Here is a 17,061-nt window from a genome sequence, read left to right on the forward strand (position 1 = left end):
GTTTCCACTGGCGGGTGAAAGCAGAACTAGGGGGCATAGCCTCAAAATAAGGGGAAGTAGATTTAGGACAGAGTTTAGGAGGAACGTCTTCACCCAAAGGATTGTGAATCTATGAAATTCCTTGCCCAGTGAAGCAGTTGAGGCTCATTCATTAAATGTTTTTAAGATAAAGATAGATAGTTTTTTGAAGAATAAAGGGATTAAGGGTTATGGTGTTCGGGCGTGAAAGTGGAGCTGAGTCCATAAAAGATCAGCCATGATCTCGTTGAATGGCGGAGCAGGCTCAAGGGGCCAGATGGCCTACTCCTGCTCCTTGTTCTTATGTTCTAATGTTCTTATGTTCTTATGTTCTTATTCTATCCCTGTCTATCCCTGCACAGGAGACCCATTCACAACCACCTGTCCCCAAAGAGGAAGCATTCACAACTGTCTATCACTGCACAGGAAAGCCATTCACAACTCATTTGCAACCGGATGTCCCAGCACAGGGTACCCATTCACAACCACCTGTCCCTGCACAGGAAACCCATTCACAACCACCTGTCCCTGCACAGGAAACCCATTCACAACCACCTGTCCCTGCACAGGAAACCCATTCACAACCACCTGTCCCCGCACAGGAAACCCATTCACAACCACCTGTCCGCACACAGTGAACCCATTCACAACCACCTGTCCGCACACAGTGAACCCATTCACAACCACCTGTCCCTGCACAGGGAACCCATTCACAACCGCCTGTCCCCGCACAGGGAACCCATTCACAACCACCTGTCCCTGCACAGGAAACCCATTCACAACCACCTGTCCCCGCACAGGAAACCCATTCACAACCACCTGTCCCCGCACAGGAAACCCATTCACAACCCTTAGGGGCCTCACGGTAGCATGGTGGTTAGCATCAATGCTTCACAGCTCCAGGGTCCCAGGTTCGATTCCCGGCTGGGTCACTGTCTGTGTGGAGTCTGCACGTCCTCCCCGTGTGCGCGTGGGTTTCCTCCGGGTGCTCCGGTTTCCTCCCACAGTCCAAAGATGTGCGGGTTAGGTGGATTGGCCATGCTAAATTGCCCGTAGTGTAAGGATAATGGGGGGATTGTTGGGTTACGGGTATACAGGTTACGTGGGTTTAAGTGGGGTGATCATTGTTCGGCACAACATCGAGGGCCGAAGGGCCTGTTCTGTGCTGTACTGTTCTATGTTCTATGTAACCACCTGTCCCCGCACAGGAAACCCATTCACAACCGCCTGTCCCCGCACAGGAAACCCATTCACAACCACCTGTCCCTGCACAGGGAACCCATTCACAACCACCTGTCCCTGCACAGGAAACCCATTCACAACCACCTGTCCCCGCACAGGAAACCCATTCACAACCACCTGTCCCTGCACAGGAAACCCATTCACAACCACCTGTCCCCGCACAGGAAACCCATTCACAACCACCTGTCCGCACACAGTGAACCCATTCACAACCACCTGTCCCCGCACAGGAAACCCATTCACAACCACCTGTCCCCGCACAGGAAACCCATTCACAACCGCCTGTCCCCGCACAGGAAACCCATTCACAACCACCTGTCCCCGCACAGGGAACCCATTCACAACCACCTGTCCCCGCACAGGAAACCCATTCACAACCACCTGTCCCTGCACAGGAAACCCATTCACAACCACCTGTCCCTGCACAGGGAACCCATTCACAACCACCTGTCCCTGCACAAGGAACCCATTCACAACCACCTGTCCCTGCACAAGGAACCCATTCACAACCACCTGCCCGCGCACAGGGAACCCATTCACAAACTCCTGTCCCTGCACAGGGAACCCATTCACAACCACCTGTCCCTGCACAGGGAACCCATTCACAACCACCTGTCCCTGCACAAGGAACCCATTCACAACCACCTGTCCCCGCACAGGGAACCCATTCACAACTGCCTGTCCCTGCACAGGAAACACATTCACAACCACCTGCCCGCGCACAGGGAACCCATTCACAACCACCTGTCCCTGCACAGGGAACCCATTCACAACCTCCTGTCCCTGCACAGGGAACCCATTCACAACCACCTGTCCCTGCACAGGGAACCCATTCACAACCTCCTGTCTCCACACAGGGAACCAATTCACAACTGCCTGTCCCTGCACAGGAAACACATTCACAACCACCTGCCCGCGCACAGGGAACCCATTCACAACCACCTGTCCCTGCACAGGGAACCCATTCACAACCTCCTGTCCCCGCACAGGGAACCCATTCACAACCACCTGTCCCTGCACAGGGAACCCATTCACAACCTCCTGTCCCTGCACAGGGAACCCATTCACAACCTCCTGTCTCCGCACAGGGAACCCATTCACAACTGCCTGTCCCTGCACAGGAAACACATTCACAACCACCTGTCCCCGCACGGGGAACCCATTCACAACCACCTGTCCCTGCACAGGGAACCCATTCACAACCTCCTGTCTCCGCACAGGGAACCCATTCACAACTGCCTGTCCCCGCACAGGAAACACATTCACAACCACCTGTCCCCGCACATGACTCATTCACAACCACCTGTCCCTGCACAGGGAACCCATTCACAACCTCCTGTCTCCGCACAGGGAACCCATTCACAACCACCTGTCCCTGCACAGGGAACCCATTCACAACCTCCTGTCTCCGCACAGGGAACCCATTCACAACCACCTGTCTCCGCACATGAAACGCATTCACAAACACATTCACAGCCGGTGTCTCCGTTCATGCTGCAGCTGTAGAAAACTCTGGTGCGGCCACACCTGGAGTACTGCGTGCAGTTCTGGTCACCACATTATAGGAAGGATGTGGAAGCTTTGGAAAGGATTCAGAGGAGATTTACTAGGATGTTGCCTGGTATGGAGGGAAGGTCTTGCGTGGAAAGGCTCAGGGACTTGAGGTTGTTTTCGTTAGAGAGGAGAAGGCTGAGAGGTGACTTAATAGAGACATATAAGATAGTCAGAGGGTTAGATAGGGTGGACAGTGAGAGTCTTTTTCCTCGGATGGTGATGACCAACACGAGGGGACATAGCTTTAAATTGAGGGGTGCTAGATATAGGACAGATGTCAGAGGCTGTTTCTTTACTCAGAGAGTAGTAGGGGTGTGGAACGCCCTGCCTGCAACAGTAGTAAACTCGCCAAATTTAAGGGCATTTAAGTGGTCACTGGATAGACATATGGATGAAAATGGAATAGTGTAGGTCAGATAGGCTTCAGATGGTTTCACAGGTCGGCGCAACATCGAGGGCCGAAGGGCCCGTACTGCACTGTAATGTTCTATGTTCTACAGGAAACAGGTTTCCTACAGCCATCCCCCACTCAGAATACTGGTCTTCCTCGGGCCTGTACGCAAAGAACACAAGCCTCTGACCGCCTGTCCTCCCACTGGATACAGGTCCCTGCTTCGCCTGACACCACAAACGAGGCACGAGTTCCCCACCGCTTTCCTAAGGAATACAATCTGTTGACAGTGTGACCATCTGTCGCACATAGTACATACCGTCTTGAAGCCCATTCAGACCGCCCTGGATACATCTGCCGTTTCCATTCAGGCCTCGGGTGGCACACCAACCGCAGTGAGAATGGCGGATACAGCGGGTGCACTGATGGTAGCTGGCACATGACAAATTACAGCTGGCTCTCGCCCCTTTCAGCAATCGGCCACACATGCCTGCAGCACATCGTAGCGGCAGGAAACTCGGGCTCATACACTGTGATACAGAAACAGACAACGTCAGATAGCACTCGGGATTTGGAGAGAAGCAGTGTGTGTGTGCGCGTGTGTGTGTGTGTGTGCGCGCGCGCGTGTGTGTGCGTGTTGGAATGGGTGCAGAGGAGGGGTGAAATTGTTGAGAGAGCCCGGAAATGGTCTCAGAGGGAGAAAGTGTTAGATGGGGGACCGAAGGGACAGTGTATTAAGGGAAGGGTGAGGGAAGGTTCCAGGGTCAGTGTATTGGGGGAGGAGTGAGGAGGAACTATTGGGGAGGGGGGTGAGGGGAGAGTTTAGGGTCAGTGTATTGGGGGAGGAGTGAGGGAGGTTCTGGGGCCTCAGGATGGTATGTACTATTTGGGGAGGGGGGGATGGAGAGAGAGAGGGGACAGAATGGAAGCCTAGTCGTTTGGTGGATGGGTGAGGGGAGGGTCAGCATATTGGAGAGGGGGGAAGGAGAGAATGGGGGACAGCACATTGAGGGGTGTGTGCGAGGGCAGTGTCCTAGGTAAGAGAGGGCTGAGGGGACAGCGTATTGGGGAGGGTTCGAGGGACAGCGTATTGGGGGAAGAGTTAGGGGAGGGACCAGGGGCAGCATATTGAGGGAGGGGCGGGTTTATGGGTTGGGGGGGGATCAGAATATTATGGGATGGGTATCAGGGTACGGTTCGAGGTACATCATATTGGGCGAGGGGAGGGTCCGGAGACCAGGATATTGGGCGAGAGGTGTGAGGTCATGGTGCAAGGGACAGCATACTGCGGGAGGGGGTGAGGTGAGGGTCTGGGGTGTGATGACTGGGAGGTGTTACACTGCTCTAACATGAATCAGAGATATATACCCACACCTAGCTGGCTTGAGTTACATTGTCCAATTCAGACTAAGCACCCTGTTCAGCTGGGGTGATTCACTCAAGATTCATTGTCCTCCGGGACACTTGTCTGACCAGCCCATTATGGAGTCTGATGGCCTCTTTTGTCCATAGATTGGGGCAAAGTTATGGGGAGATGTGTGAAGGAAGTGTTTTTCACAGAGGGTAGTGGGTGCCTGGAACTCGTTGCCGGGGGAGGTAGTGGAAGCAGGTACGATGGTGACGTTTAAGGGGCGCCTTGACAAATACATGAATAGGATGGGAATAGAGGAATACGGACCCTGTAAAAGGCTGTAGACCAGCAGAATGGTAGGAGCAGGCTTGGTGGGCTGAAGGGCCTATTCCTGTGTTGTACTGTTCTTTGTTAGTTGCTTATTCATAGCATGACCCTGTTCTTTTGTGTAAAAGAGAGTGGGCAGTCAAAAGCCCAGATAGCAATGTCTGGACACGCCTGGACAAAACCACCTTGGAGGGACTGGGTGGAGCAAAGAGAAATAAAATAATCCTGTTCAAACAGCTGGGAGCAGAAGGATTTGGTGAACGATCGGGAGGGGCCATGAAAAAACTGTCACAGATGCAGGCTTTCGGACATGGTCTGAAAGAGGTTCACTGCCAACAGGAATATGTTCTATAATGCAAGTATTTTTCTTGCCTAACAGTGTAAGTGGAGTTGAGAGCTGTATCATTTTAAGTGCTGTTTAATGGGAAATTGTGTTAGGTTTAAGAGATACATAAGCTATTCTTGGTAATTTGAAGTTTAAAAGATTAAATATTGTTTTTCTTTTGCTATAATAAAGTCTGTTTGTAAAAATAACCCAAGCCCTATTTCTTATGTAATCAGCCCTGGAGCGAATCTATCTTTCTGCACAGTTTGAAAAAATAAAAAAACATTGCGATTCTCAATTCTAGTCCAGTATCTTAGCCACTGTTGAGATCTAGTCTGGCATCCGTAACAGGGGCAGCATATTGGGTAGGGTGGATGGGGAAGGTTCGAAGGACTGCATATTGGGTGAGGGATGTGAGGTGATGGTTCAAGGGACAGCGTACTGAAGAAGGGGCTCAGGCGGGGTCCGGGATCAATATATTGAGGGGGGGGGGGGGGGGGGGTGAGGGGAAGATTCAACGGGTTATGTGCCTGGTGGGTTGGGGGTGCAGAGCGTGTTAGATGATGGTGGTGGAATGGGGTGGGACTACGGAAAGTCAAAATGGTGAGCTGGAAGCCTGGGAGGAGAATGGGTGGGAATCTGGGTGAGTGGGAGTCAGATGTGGCGAGGGCAGGTGTGCTATGGGGCCCATGTCCTATTGTTATGGGCCAGGGTTTAGAGAACCCCAAAGTGTATCATGGAGTTCACCTGACCCACAACTTTTAATAGATTGTGGTATGGGGAGCACATGGCCCACTCTGCAGGTGTGGTACAGCAGAAATGGAAAAGTACTTTTTAAAGCAAAACAATGTTTATTCTATGAACTCAAGTTAACCTTTTCAAAACATACAGTGAACATTGTAGCAACCATCAATTCAAATACAACCCCCAAAGAATAAAACACTCGGCAGCACGGTAGCACACGGCTGGCACTGTGGCTTCACGGCGCCAGGGTCCCAGGTTCGATTCCCCGCTGGGTCACTGTCTGTGCGGAGCCTGCATGTTCTCCCTGTGGCTATGTGGGTTTCCTCTGGGTGCTCCGGTTTCCTCCCACAGTCCAAAGGTGTGTAGGCTAGGTGGATTGGCCATGCTAAATTGCCCTTAATGTCCAGAAAAGGTTAGGAGGGGTTATTGGGTTATGGGGATAGGGTGGAAGCGAGGGCTTAAGTGGATCGGTGCAGACTCGATGGGCCGAATGGCCTCCTTCTGCACTGTATGTTCTTTGCATTCTATGTATCTATGTAATGCTTAATAACATCCCAAACAACATCCAGAAGACAAAAGAAACACTTTTTAACAGAAGCACATTAGGTTTACATTCACGACTGAGAACATTTATAATTCCGAATTCACCAAATGATCAAGAGATAGTCTTTTCATGGCAGAGAGATCAACAGTACACCTGCTCTGTCTGGCTTCAGCTCCAACACTGAAAACAAAACTAAAACACACCCTGCAGCAAACAGCCTAACACAAAAGTAAAAAGCTGACAGACAGCCCAGCTCCACCCACACTCTGACATCACTGATAAACACCCATTTCTTAAAGGTACATTTCTGAAACGTACATTCTGAAACACCCATTTCTTAAAGGTACTCTCACATGACACTATAAACGTTCTCTCAGCTCCTGTGCGGAATAATTTCTAATCCTCAGTGATTACAGACTCCATCTCAATTCATCATGCTCTTGAAACCTGCCTGAATCTCACCGTCCATGTAAACTCCCGAACCTGTATTCACAATTACCCTGTCAACTCACACGGCCTCGCTACACCCAGTGTCGACCACAAACAAGGCCACCTCTTGTATTGCTTTCATACAGCCCCCATTCCCAACTTCAGCTCCTTCTGCATATGCCCCTGGAATAAACTATCCCCCAATTCACGTTTAGAATCCCAACTCTCTAGTTTTCAACCCGCGGGACATCTCATCATTCCTGCAGCCTCGAATCGGCTCGGTCCCACCTTCAACTCTTACCTTTGATGTCTTAGTCCCCGGTAAAATTATTACTCTCTCTCTCCTATCCCTGGGGCTGCTTTCAATTGGTTCCATTCCCACCTGTCAAATCGCAGCCATGATGTGGAGATGCTGGCGTTGGACTGGGCTGAGCACAGTAAGAAGTCTTACAACACCAGGTTAAAGTCAAACAGGTTTGTTTCAAACACTAGCTTTCGGAGCACTGCTCCTTCCTCAGGTGAATGAAGAGGTATGTTCCAATAACATATATAGAGACAAATTCAAAGTTGTCGGACAATGTTTTGAATGCAAGCATTTGCAGGTAATTAAATCTTTCCAGATCCAGAGATAGGGGTAATCCCAGGTTAAAGAGGTGTGAATTGTCTTAAACCAGGACAGTTGGCAGGATTTCGCAAGCCCAGGCCAGATAGTGGGGGATGAATGTAATGCCACATGAATCCCAGGTCCCGGTTGAGGCCGCACTCATGTGTGCAAACCTTGGTTCTAAGTTTCTGCTCAGCGATTCTGCGTTGTCACGCGCCCTGAAGGCCGCCTTGGAGAACGCTTACCTGGAGATCAGAGGCTGAATGCCCTTGACTGCTGAAGTGTTCCCCGACTGGAAAGGAAGATTCCTGCCTGGTGATTGTCGCGTGATGTCCGTTCATTCGTTGTTGCAGCGTCTGCATGGTTTTCATGATGTGGAGATGCCGGCGTTGGACTGGGGTGAGCACAGTAAGAAGTCTTACAACACCAGGTTAAAGTCCAACAGGTTTGTTTCAAACACGAGCTTTCGGAGCACGGCTCCTTCACCTGAAGAAGGAGCCGTGCTCCGAAAGCTCGTGTTTGAAACAAACCTGTTGGACTTTAACCTGGTGTTGTAAGACTTCTTACTGTGCATGGTTTTGCCAATGTACCACGCTTCAGGACATCCTTTCCTGTGGCGTATGAGGTAGACAACATTGGCCGAGTCGCATGAGTATGTACCGTGTACCTGGTGGGTGGTGTTCTCACATGTAATGGTGGTATCCATGTCGATGATCTGGCACGTCTTGCAGAGATTGCCGTGGCAGGGTTGTGTGGTGACGTGGTCTCTGTTCTGAATGCTGGGTAGTTTGCTTCAAACAATAGTTTGTTTGAGGCTGCGCGGTTGTTTGAAGGCAAGTAGTGGGGGTGTGGGGATGACCTTGGCAAGATGTTCATCTTCATCGATGATGTGTTGAAGGCTGCGAAGAAGATGTCGTAGTTTCTCCACTCCGGGAAAGTACTGGATGACGAAGGGTACTCTGTCGGTTGTGTCCCGTGTTTGTCTTCCGAGGAGGTCGGTGCGGTTTTTTGCTGTGGCACATTGGAACTGTTGATCGATGAGTCGAGCGCCATATCCCGTTCGTACGAGGGCATCTTTCAGCATCTGTAGATGTCTGTTACGCTTCTCCTCGTCTGAGAAGGTCCTGTGTCCATAGGGGATGGCTTCTTTAATGTGTTTCGGGTGGAAGCTGGAGAAGTGGAGCATCGTGAGGTTATCCGTGGGCTTGCGGTAAAGCAAAGTGCTGAGGTGACCGTCCTTGATGGAGATAAGTGTGTCCAAGAATGCAACTGATTTTGGAGAGTAGTCCATTGTGAGTCTGATGGGGGGATGGAACCTATTGATGTCATCGTGTAGTCGTTTCAGTGATTCTTCACCGTGGGTCCAAAGGAAAAAAATGTCATTGATGTATCTGGTGTATAACGTCGGTTGAAGGTCCTGTGTGGTGAGGAGGTCTTGACCAAATTCGCACCTCAATACGCCAACATCTTCATACACAAGTTTGAACTTGTTCAAATATTCCTCCAAAACTACGACATCTTCTTCGCACCCTTCAACACATCATCGATGAAGATGAACATCTTGCCAAGGTCATCCTCACACCCCCATTACTTACCTTCAAATAACCGCGCAACCTCAAACAGACCATTGTTTGCAGCAAACTACCCAGCCTTCAGAAAAGCGAGCATAGCACTACACAACGCTGCCATGGCAATCTCTGCAAGACGTGCCAGATCATCGACATGGATACCACTACAGTAGTCCGCCGTTATACCGCGCTCCGCAATACCGCGGTTCGCGATATACGGCGGGGGGGCTTATGGACCCCAACTGTCAGCTTCCCTCTCCGGATCAAAGTGAGCCGGCCGCTGAAATTGACACTGCCGGCTGAAATTGACACTGCCGGCTGCTCCTCTCTCACTGAGATTCAGTGAGAGAGGAACAGCTCACACAGCGTCCGGAAGTGGATAGTGCAGAGCTACAGCTGGTACCTCCATAGTGGTTGAGGTAGGGTGGGGGTGGGAGGGAGGGGGTGGGGGCGGTGGTGTGGAGAAAGGCCTGAACTGCAGGGGTTTGGGAGAGATGCAACACCCCCCTGCCACTTGTTCCCAAACCACCAAGTTGACAGCCCTGACACCTAAAACTGAATCCCAGCCTTGCCTTTGAAACTGACATGCAGCGCAGGGTGCAAGCGCGTGCGGCAGATGGGGTGCAGACAGCAAGACCTTGTAAGTTCCTGGTAAGTTTCTGTGGGTTGTTTTAATTAGATCCACGATGGGGGTTTTAAATTTATTTAAAAATCTATGCATGCGCTTCCCATTGTGAGTCTACGGGGGTCTGACTTCTCCCCCCGCCCCCCGTAGACTCACAATGGGAAGCGCATGCATAGATTTTAAATAAATTTAAAACCCCCATCGTGGATATCCGCGGCTTGGATGCAACGCGGGTGGCTGTCTTGGACCCCAACACCCGCGTTATAAAGGGGGACTACTGTATTACATGTGAGAACACCACCCACCAGGAGAGACTTCCGGTTGCGACTATGTGGAGCTAAGTCGCACATTCAGCAGCTCCCGCTAGAATTGGACTTTTGGGCTCTTTTTAGGGCCCCCAGCGGCACTTTTTTGACGATCCCCAATGTGGGAAGGGGATAACATCACTCCCTCAGAATTGTATAGATTAGACAAGGAGTGGAGCCGTGAAAAAAGTGGAGTTGGAGCAGAGACAGGTGCAAGGAAGGAAGGCTAAGATGGCGGTGGGTGGAGACCAGGCAGCGTTGGAGCAGTGTTCACAGGAGCAGCAGGAGTTTCTCCAGCGCTGCTTCACGGAGCTGAAGTCAGAGCTCTTAGAACCGATGAAGGCCTCGATTGATAAGCTGCTGAGACCCAGACGGCCCAAGGGGCGGCGATCCGAGAGGTCTGACAAAAGGTCTCGGAAAACGAGAACGAGATCTTGGGCCTGGCGGTGAAGGTGGAGACGCACGAGGTGCTCCATAAGGAATGGCAGGCGAAGCTCGGGGACCTGGAGAATCGGTCGAGGAGAAAGAACCTTCGCATTCTGGGTCTCCTGGAGGGGCTGGAAGGTTCAGATGTGGGTGCCTATGTGGTCACCATGTTGAATACGTTGATGGGCACCGGGTCCTTCCAGGGGCCCCTGCAGCTGGAGGGGGCCCATTGAGTCCTGACGAGGAGGCCCAAGCCCAGTGAGCCGCCGCGGGCGGTGCTGGTGCGGTTCCATCAGTTTGCGGACAGAGAATGTGTGCTAAGGTAGGCCAAGAAAGAGCGGAGCAGCAGGTGGGAGAATGCAGAGATCCGGATTTATCAGGACTGGAGTACAGAAGTGGCTACGAAGAGGGCCGGGTACAACCGGGCTAAGGCGGTGCTGCACCGGAGGGGGGTGAAGTTTGGCATGTTGCAGCCGGCTCGACTGTGGGTTACCTATAGAGATCAGCATTATTACTTTGAGATGCCAGAAGAGGCGTAGACCTTTATTAGAGAGAGAGAGAGAGAGAGAGAGAGAGAGAGAGAGAGAGAGAGAGAGGAGAGGGGGGGGGGGGGGGGGGGGGGGGGGGGGGGGGGAGCAGTGAGTGCTCGCTAAGGGACAGTAGGGGGGAAAGGGAGATTCTTACACTTGGGGGGGGGGGGGGGCAGTGAGTGCCCGCTGATGGACAGGAGGGGGGAAAAGGGAGATTCTTACACTGGGGGGGGGGGGGGGGAGAAGAAGAGAGAGAGAGAGAGAGAGGAGAAGGAAACAGGGTTGCTACTGGAATGACCAAGGGAGAGCTGCAGTTTGTAGAGGAGGTCGGGGCGGGGGTCCGCCGCTGGGAGGAACGAGAAGTGCGGGGAGCGCGGGTAAGTGGCTGGCCTAGGAAGGGTTATGACTAGTCGGCTGGGGAGGGGGGGGGCGGGTAGCCCTCTGATCCGGCTGATAACCTGGAACGTAAGAGGCCTGAACGGGCCGGTCAGGCGGGCCCGTGTGTTCGCGCACCTGAAGGGGCTTAAGGCAGATGTGGTCATGCTTCAGGAAACGCATCTACGGATGGCAGATCAGGTAAGGCTAAGAAAGGGATGGGTAGGACAGGTGTTTCATTCAGGGCTGGATGCAAAAAACCGGGGGGTGGCGATCTTGGTGGGGAAGCGGGTGTCGTTTGAGGCGCTGAGCATTGTTGCAGACAACGGAGGTAGGTATGTGATGGTGAGTGGTAAGCTGCAGGGGGTGCGGGAGGTCTTGGTAAATGTACATGCCCCGAATTGGACGATGCGAGGTTTATGCGGCGCATGTTGGGCCGGATCCCGGATTTAGAGACAGGGGGCTTGATACTGGGTGGGGACTTTAACACAATGCTGGACCCAGCATTAGATCGCTCCAGGTCTAGGACGGGCAGGAGGCCGGAGGCGGCCAAGGTGCTGAGGGAGTTTATGGGTCAGATAGCGGGGGGGTAGATCCGTGGAGGTTTGCGAGGCCGGGGGCCAGGGAATTCTCATTCTTCTCCCACGTCCATAAGGCCTACTCTCGGATTGACTTTTTTGTAATGAGCCGGGCGCTGATTCCGAGGGTAGAGGACACGGAGTACTCGGTGATAGTCATCTCTGACCATGTCCCACATTGGGTGGACCTCTAGCTGGGAGAGGAAGGGGACCAGCATCCGCTGTGGCGCTTGGAGGTGGGGTTGTTGGCGGACAAAGAGGTTAGCGGGCGGGTCCGGGGGTGTATAGAGAGATACTTGGAGACCAACGATAACGGGGAGGTGCAAGTAGGGGTGGTTTGGGAGGCGTTGAAGGCGTTGGTCATGGAAGAGCTAATCTCCATTAGGGCCCATAAAGAAGGGAAGGAGAGAAGAGAGAGGGAGAGGCTGGTGGGGGAGATGGTCAGGATAGATAGGAGGTACTCAGAGGCCCCGGTGGAGGGGTTACTCAGGGAGCGGCGCAGCCTTCAGGCCGAGTTTGATTTGTTGACCACCAGGAAGGCGGAGGTGCAGTGGAGGAAGGCGCAGGGGGCGGTGTACGAGCATGGAGAGAAGGCCAGCAGGATGTTGGCACACCAGTTTAGGAAGCGGGAGGCAGCGAGGGAGATTGGGGGAGTGAGGGAAGGAGGGGGGGAAGCACGGTGCGTAGTGCGGTGGGGATTAACCGGGTCTTCAGGGACTTCTATGAGGGACTGTATCAATCTGAGCCCCCATCGGAGGAGGAGGGGATTGGTCGTTTTCTGGACCGGCTAAGGTTCCCGAGGGTAGAGGAGGAGCGGGTGGCGGGGCTGATTGGGTTGGAGGAACTGGTTAAGGGACTAGGGAGCATGTAGGCGGGGAAGACACCGGGGCCAGATGGGTTCCCGGTGGAATTCTACAGGAAATACGTGGACCTGTTGGGCCCACTGCTGGTTAGGACTTTCAATGAGGCATAGGAAGGGGGGGGGGGGGGGAGAGAGGTGGTCCTGCCCCCGACGATGTCTAGGGCGCTGATCTCCCTGATCTTGAAGCGAGATATGGAACCTTTGCAGTGCGGGTTGTATAGGCCGATTTCACTTCTCAATGTAGATGCAAAACTGCTGGCAAAGATATTGGCCACGATGATCGAGGACTCTGTCCCGGGGATGATACACAAGGATCAGACGGGTTTTGTGAAAGGGAGGCAGCTGAATACCAATGTACGCAGGCTCCTAAATGTAATTATGATGCCGCCGGTGGAGGGGGGGGGCGGAAGTAGTAGTAGCTATGGACGTGGAGAAGGCCTTCGATAGGGTGGAGTGGGGATACCTGTGGGAGGTGTTGAGGAGGCTTGGGTTTGGGGAGGGGTTTGTCAGCTGGGTGAGGTTGCTGTATGAGGTGGCGTGTGTGACCACGAACAGGAGGTGGTCGGAATATTTCCGCCTATATCGAGGAACGAGGCAGGGGTGCCCCTTGTCCCCCCTGCTCTTCGTGCTGGCGACAGAGCCCCTGGCCATGGCCTTGAGGGAGTCTAGGAATTTGGGGGGGGGGGGGAGAGGAGGAGAGGAACACCGGGTATCGTTGTATGCAGACGATCTGCTATTGTATGTGACGGACCCGGTGGGGGGAATGCCGGAGGTGCTGAAGATCCTCAGGGAGTTTGGGGATTTCTCCGGGTATAAGCTTAACATGGGGAAGAGTGAGCTGTTCGTGGTGCACCCGGGAGACCAGGAGAGGGGGATTGGTGAGTTTCCGCTAAAAAGGGCAGAGAGGAGTTTTAGATACCTGGGGGTGCAGGTGGCTAGAAGCTGGGGGGGCCCTGCATAAGCTCAACTTGACAAGGCTGGTGGAACAAATGGGGAGGAGTTCAAAAGGTGGGATATGCTGCCGCTCTCCCTGGCGGGTAGGGTACAGTCCATTAAAATGACGGTGCTCCCGAGGTTTCTGTTTTTGTTTCAGTGCCTCCCCATCCTGATCCCCAAGGCCTTTTTCAAACGGGTTAACAGGAGTATCAATGGATTAGTGTGGGCTAAGAAGACCCCAAGGGTGAGAAGGGTGTTTGTGGAGCGGAGCGGAGCGGGGGGGGGGGGGGGGGGGGGGGGGGGGGGGGGGCTGGCATTGCCTAACCTCTGCTGGTATTACTGGGCTGTCAACGTGGCGATGGTGCGCAAGTGGGTAATGGAGGGGGAGGTGGCAATGGAGACGTCACAGGGGGGAGGTGGGGGCCTCGGTGTGGTCCCGGTACGGGAGAACCATCGGTTTGCCTCGGGGAAAAAGAATGAGGGGTTCCGGAGCTGGTACAGGACGGGTATTAGGAGGGTTGGGGTCCTGTTCATCGACGGGAAGTTTGCGAGCCTTAGGGAACTGGAGGAGAAATTCAGGCTCCCCCCCCCGGAAACACGTTCCGATATATGCAGGTAAGGGCGTTCGTTAGGCGTCAGGTGGTGGAGTTCCCGCTGCTGCCGGCGCCCAGGGTCCAGGATAGGGTGTTGTTGGGGGTGTGGGTTGGAGAAGGTAGGACTTCGTCAATTTATCAGTTGATACAGGCGCAGGAGGCGGCCTCGATGGACGCGTCAAAAGGTAAGTGGGAGGAGGAACTGGGGGAGGAGATCGATGAGGTTACGTGGGCAACTGCCTTGGGAAGAGTGAATTCTTCCTCCTCTTGCGCCAGGCTTAGCCTGATACAATTTAAAGTACTGCACAGGCCGCATATGACCGGGGCAAGGCTGAGCCGGTTCTTTGGGAGTGAGGAGAGGTGTGTGAGATGTTCGGGGGGTTCTGCAAACCATACCCACATGTTCTGGGCATGCTCAGTGTTAGAGGAGTTTTGGAGGGATGTAGCGAGGACGCTATCGAAGGTGGTGAACTCCAGGGTTAAGCCAGGCTGGGGGCTCGCAATATTTGGGGTGTCAGATGAGCCGGGAGTGCAGGAGGCGAAAGAGGCCGGTATTCTGGCCTTTGTGTCCCTGGTAGCCCGGCGAAGGATTCTGCTTCAGTGGAAGGATGCGAGACCCCCAAGCGTGGAATCCTGGATTAATGACATGGCAGGGTTTATTGAATTGGAGAGGGTCAAATTCGCCTTAAGGGGATCGGTGCAGGGGTTCTTCAGGCCGTGGCAACCGTTCCTAGACTTCCTGGCGGAGCGTTAGGAGATTTCATAGAATTTACAGTGCAGAAGGAGGCCATTCGGCCCATCGAGTCTGCACCGGCTCCTGGAAAGAGCACCCTACCCAAGGTAATACCTCCACCCTATCCTCATAACCCAGTAACCCCACCTAACACCAAGGGCAATTTGGACCCTGAGGGCAATTTTAGCCTGGCCAATTCACCTAACCTGCACATCTTTGGACTGTGGGAGGAAACCGGAGCACCCGGAGGAAACCCACGCACACAGGGGGAGGACGTGCAGACTCCACACAGACAGTGACCCAAGCCGGGATTCGAACCTGGGACCCTGGAGCTGTGAAGCATTTGTGCTAACCACTATGCTACCCTGCTGCCCCAGAGATGGTCAGTAGCAGCACCAGTAGGGGGTCAGTAGGGGGGGGGGGGGGGGTTGGGGATCTATTAATGTTTATTGGTTATTGGTTTATTGGTTATGATTCATTGTACATTGTATTGTTTAGTTGTTTATTTATTTTTGCTGTTTCACTGTTTTGTTCAGGGGGGGGGGGGGGTTGTTTTTTCTTCTATTTCTATTTTTCTTTTCTGTTATTTATGATGTAAAAATTTCAAATAAAAATAAAAAACAAAACACTACCCACCAGGTACGCGGTACATACTCGTGCGAGTTGGCCAATGTAGTCTACCTCATATGCTGCAGGAAAGGATGTCCCGGAGCGTGGTACATTGGCGAGACCATGCAGCTGCGACAACGAATGAGCGGACATCGCGCGACAATCACCAGGCAGGAATGTTCCCTTCCAGTCGGGGAACACTTCAGCAGTCAAGGGCATTCAGCCTCTGATCTCCGGGTAAGCGTTCTCCAAGGCGGCCCTCAGGACGCGCGACAACGCAGAATCACCGAGCAGAAACTTATAGCCAAGTTCCGCACACATGAGTACGGCCTCAACCGGGACCTGGGATTCATGTCGCATTACATTCAACCCCGCCATCTGGCCTGGGCTTGCGAAATCCTGCCTACTGTCCTGGCTTGAGACAATTCACACCTCTTTCACCTGGGATTACCCCCATCTCTGGATCTGTAAAGATTTAATTACGTGCAAATGCTCGCATTCTAAGCATTGTCTGACATCTTTGAATTTGTCTATGTATATGTTTCTGGAACCCTCCTCTTCAATCACCTAAGGAAGGAGCAGTGCTCCGAAAGCTAGTGTTTGAAACAAACCTGTTGAACTTTAACCTGGAGTTGTAAAGGGCAGCACGGTGGCACAGTGGTTAGCATTGCTGCCAATGGCGCTGAGGGCCTGGGTTCAAATCCCGGCCCTGGGTCACTGTCCGTGTGGAATTTGCACGTTCTCCCCGTGTCTGCGTGGATTTCACCCCCACAACCCAAAGATGTGCAGGTTGGGCGGATTGGCCACACTAAATTGCCCCTTAATTGGAAAAAATAATTGGGTACTCTAAATTTAAAAAAAACTAAAAAAAAAACTGGTGTTGTAAGACTTCTTACTGTGTCAAATCGCAGCCAGAGGATCACTTGCAATAGCTTCTCTTCCTGTTCAATTACCTCTGACTTACCCAATATCGATCCTCGGCCTCTAGTGTGTCTGAACTAACCGGGGACTTGGCTCCTGAATTCCCTTTCCAAACCCTCGCCTCCTCTCCTTCCTCATTCCAGATGCTCTTTGACCACAAGCTTTTGGTCACCTGTTGGGTTATCGCTTCATGTGGCTGAATGTCAGAATGTTGCTCCTTTGGGATATTCATGTCGATGGAAAGTTTGCTGATCACTTAGTTTTTTTAACTGTCATTTCTTCATTATCTTTCATCTCTGTACTTAGTGCCCACCTTTCTCTTTAGTTCCCATTTTGTCATCATCTCTTTCCTTGTCCAACATGTTTCATTCGTGGAGAATGTGCTTGTAAAATGCTTGTAAATTACAAGCACATTCTCCATTTAAAATATTTTCCAATGACCTCTCAACTCTATCCACATTTCTGACCACA

General features: G+C 52.6%; 1 protein-coding gene across 1 annotated transcript in view; it reads right to left on the reverse strand.

Annotated features, from left to right (window-relative positions):
* The window catches only part of megf8 (multiple EGF-like-domains 8), a 165,183-nt gene that overhangs the window by 45,706 nt on the left and 102,416 nt on the right, over nucleotides 1–17,061 (reverse strand). Inside the window, exons 13-14 of the mRNA XM_038813080.1 lie at nucleotides 16,634–16,807; nucleotides 3,521–3,735 (exon numbers count right to left, since the gene is read on the reverse strand). Coding sequence (XP_038669008.1) covers nucleotides 3,521–3,735; nucleotides 16,634–16,807 — 389 coding nt within the window. The remainder of the gene's footprint in view (nucleotides 1–3,520; nucleotides 3,736–16,633; nucleotides 16,808–17,061) is intronic.

This window comes from Scyliorhinus canicula, chromosome 12, assembly GCF_902713615.1.
Source record: "Scyliorhinus canicula chromosome 12, sScyCan1.1, whole genome shotgun sequence".
In the NCBI taxonomy this organism is placed as follows: Eukaryota; Metazoa; Chordata; class Chondrichthyes; order Carcharhiniformes; family Scyliorhinidae; genus Scyliorhinus; species Scyliorhinus canicula.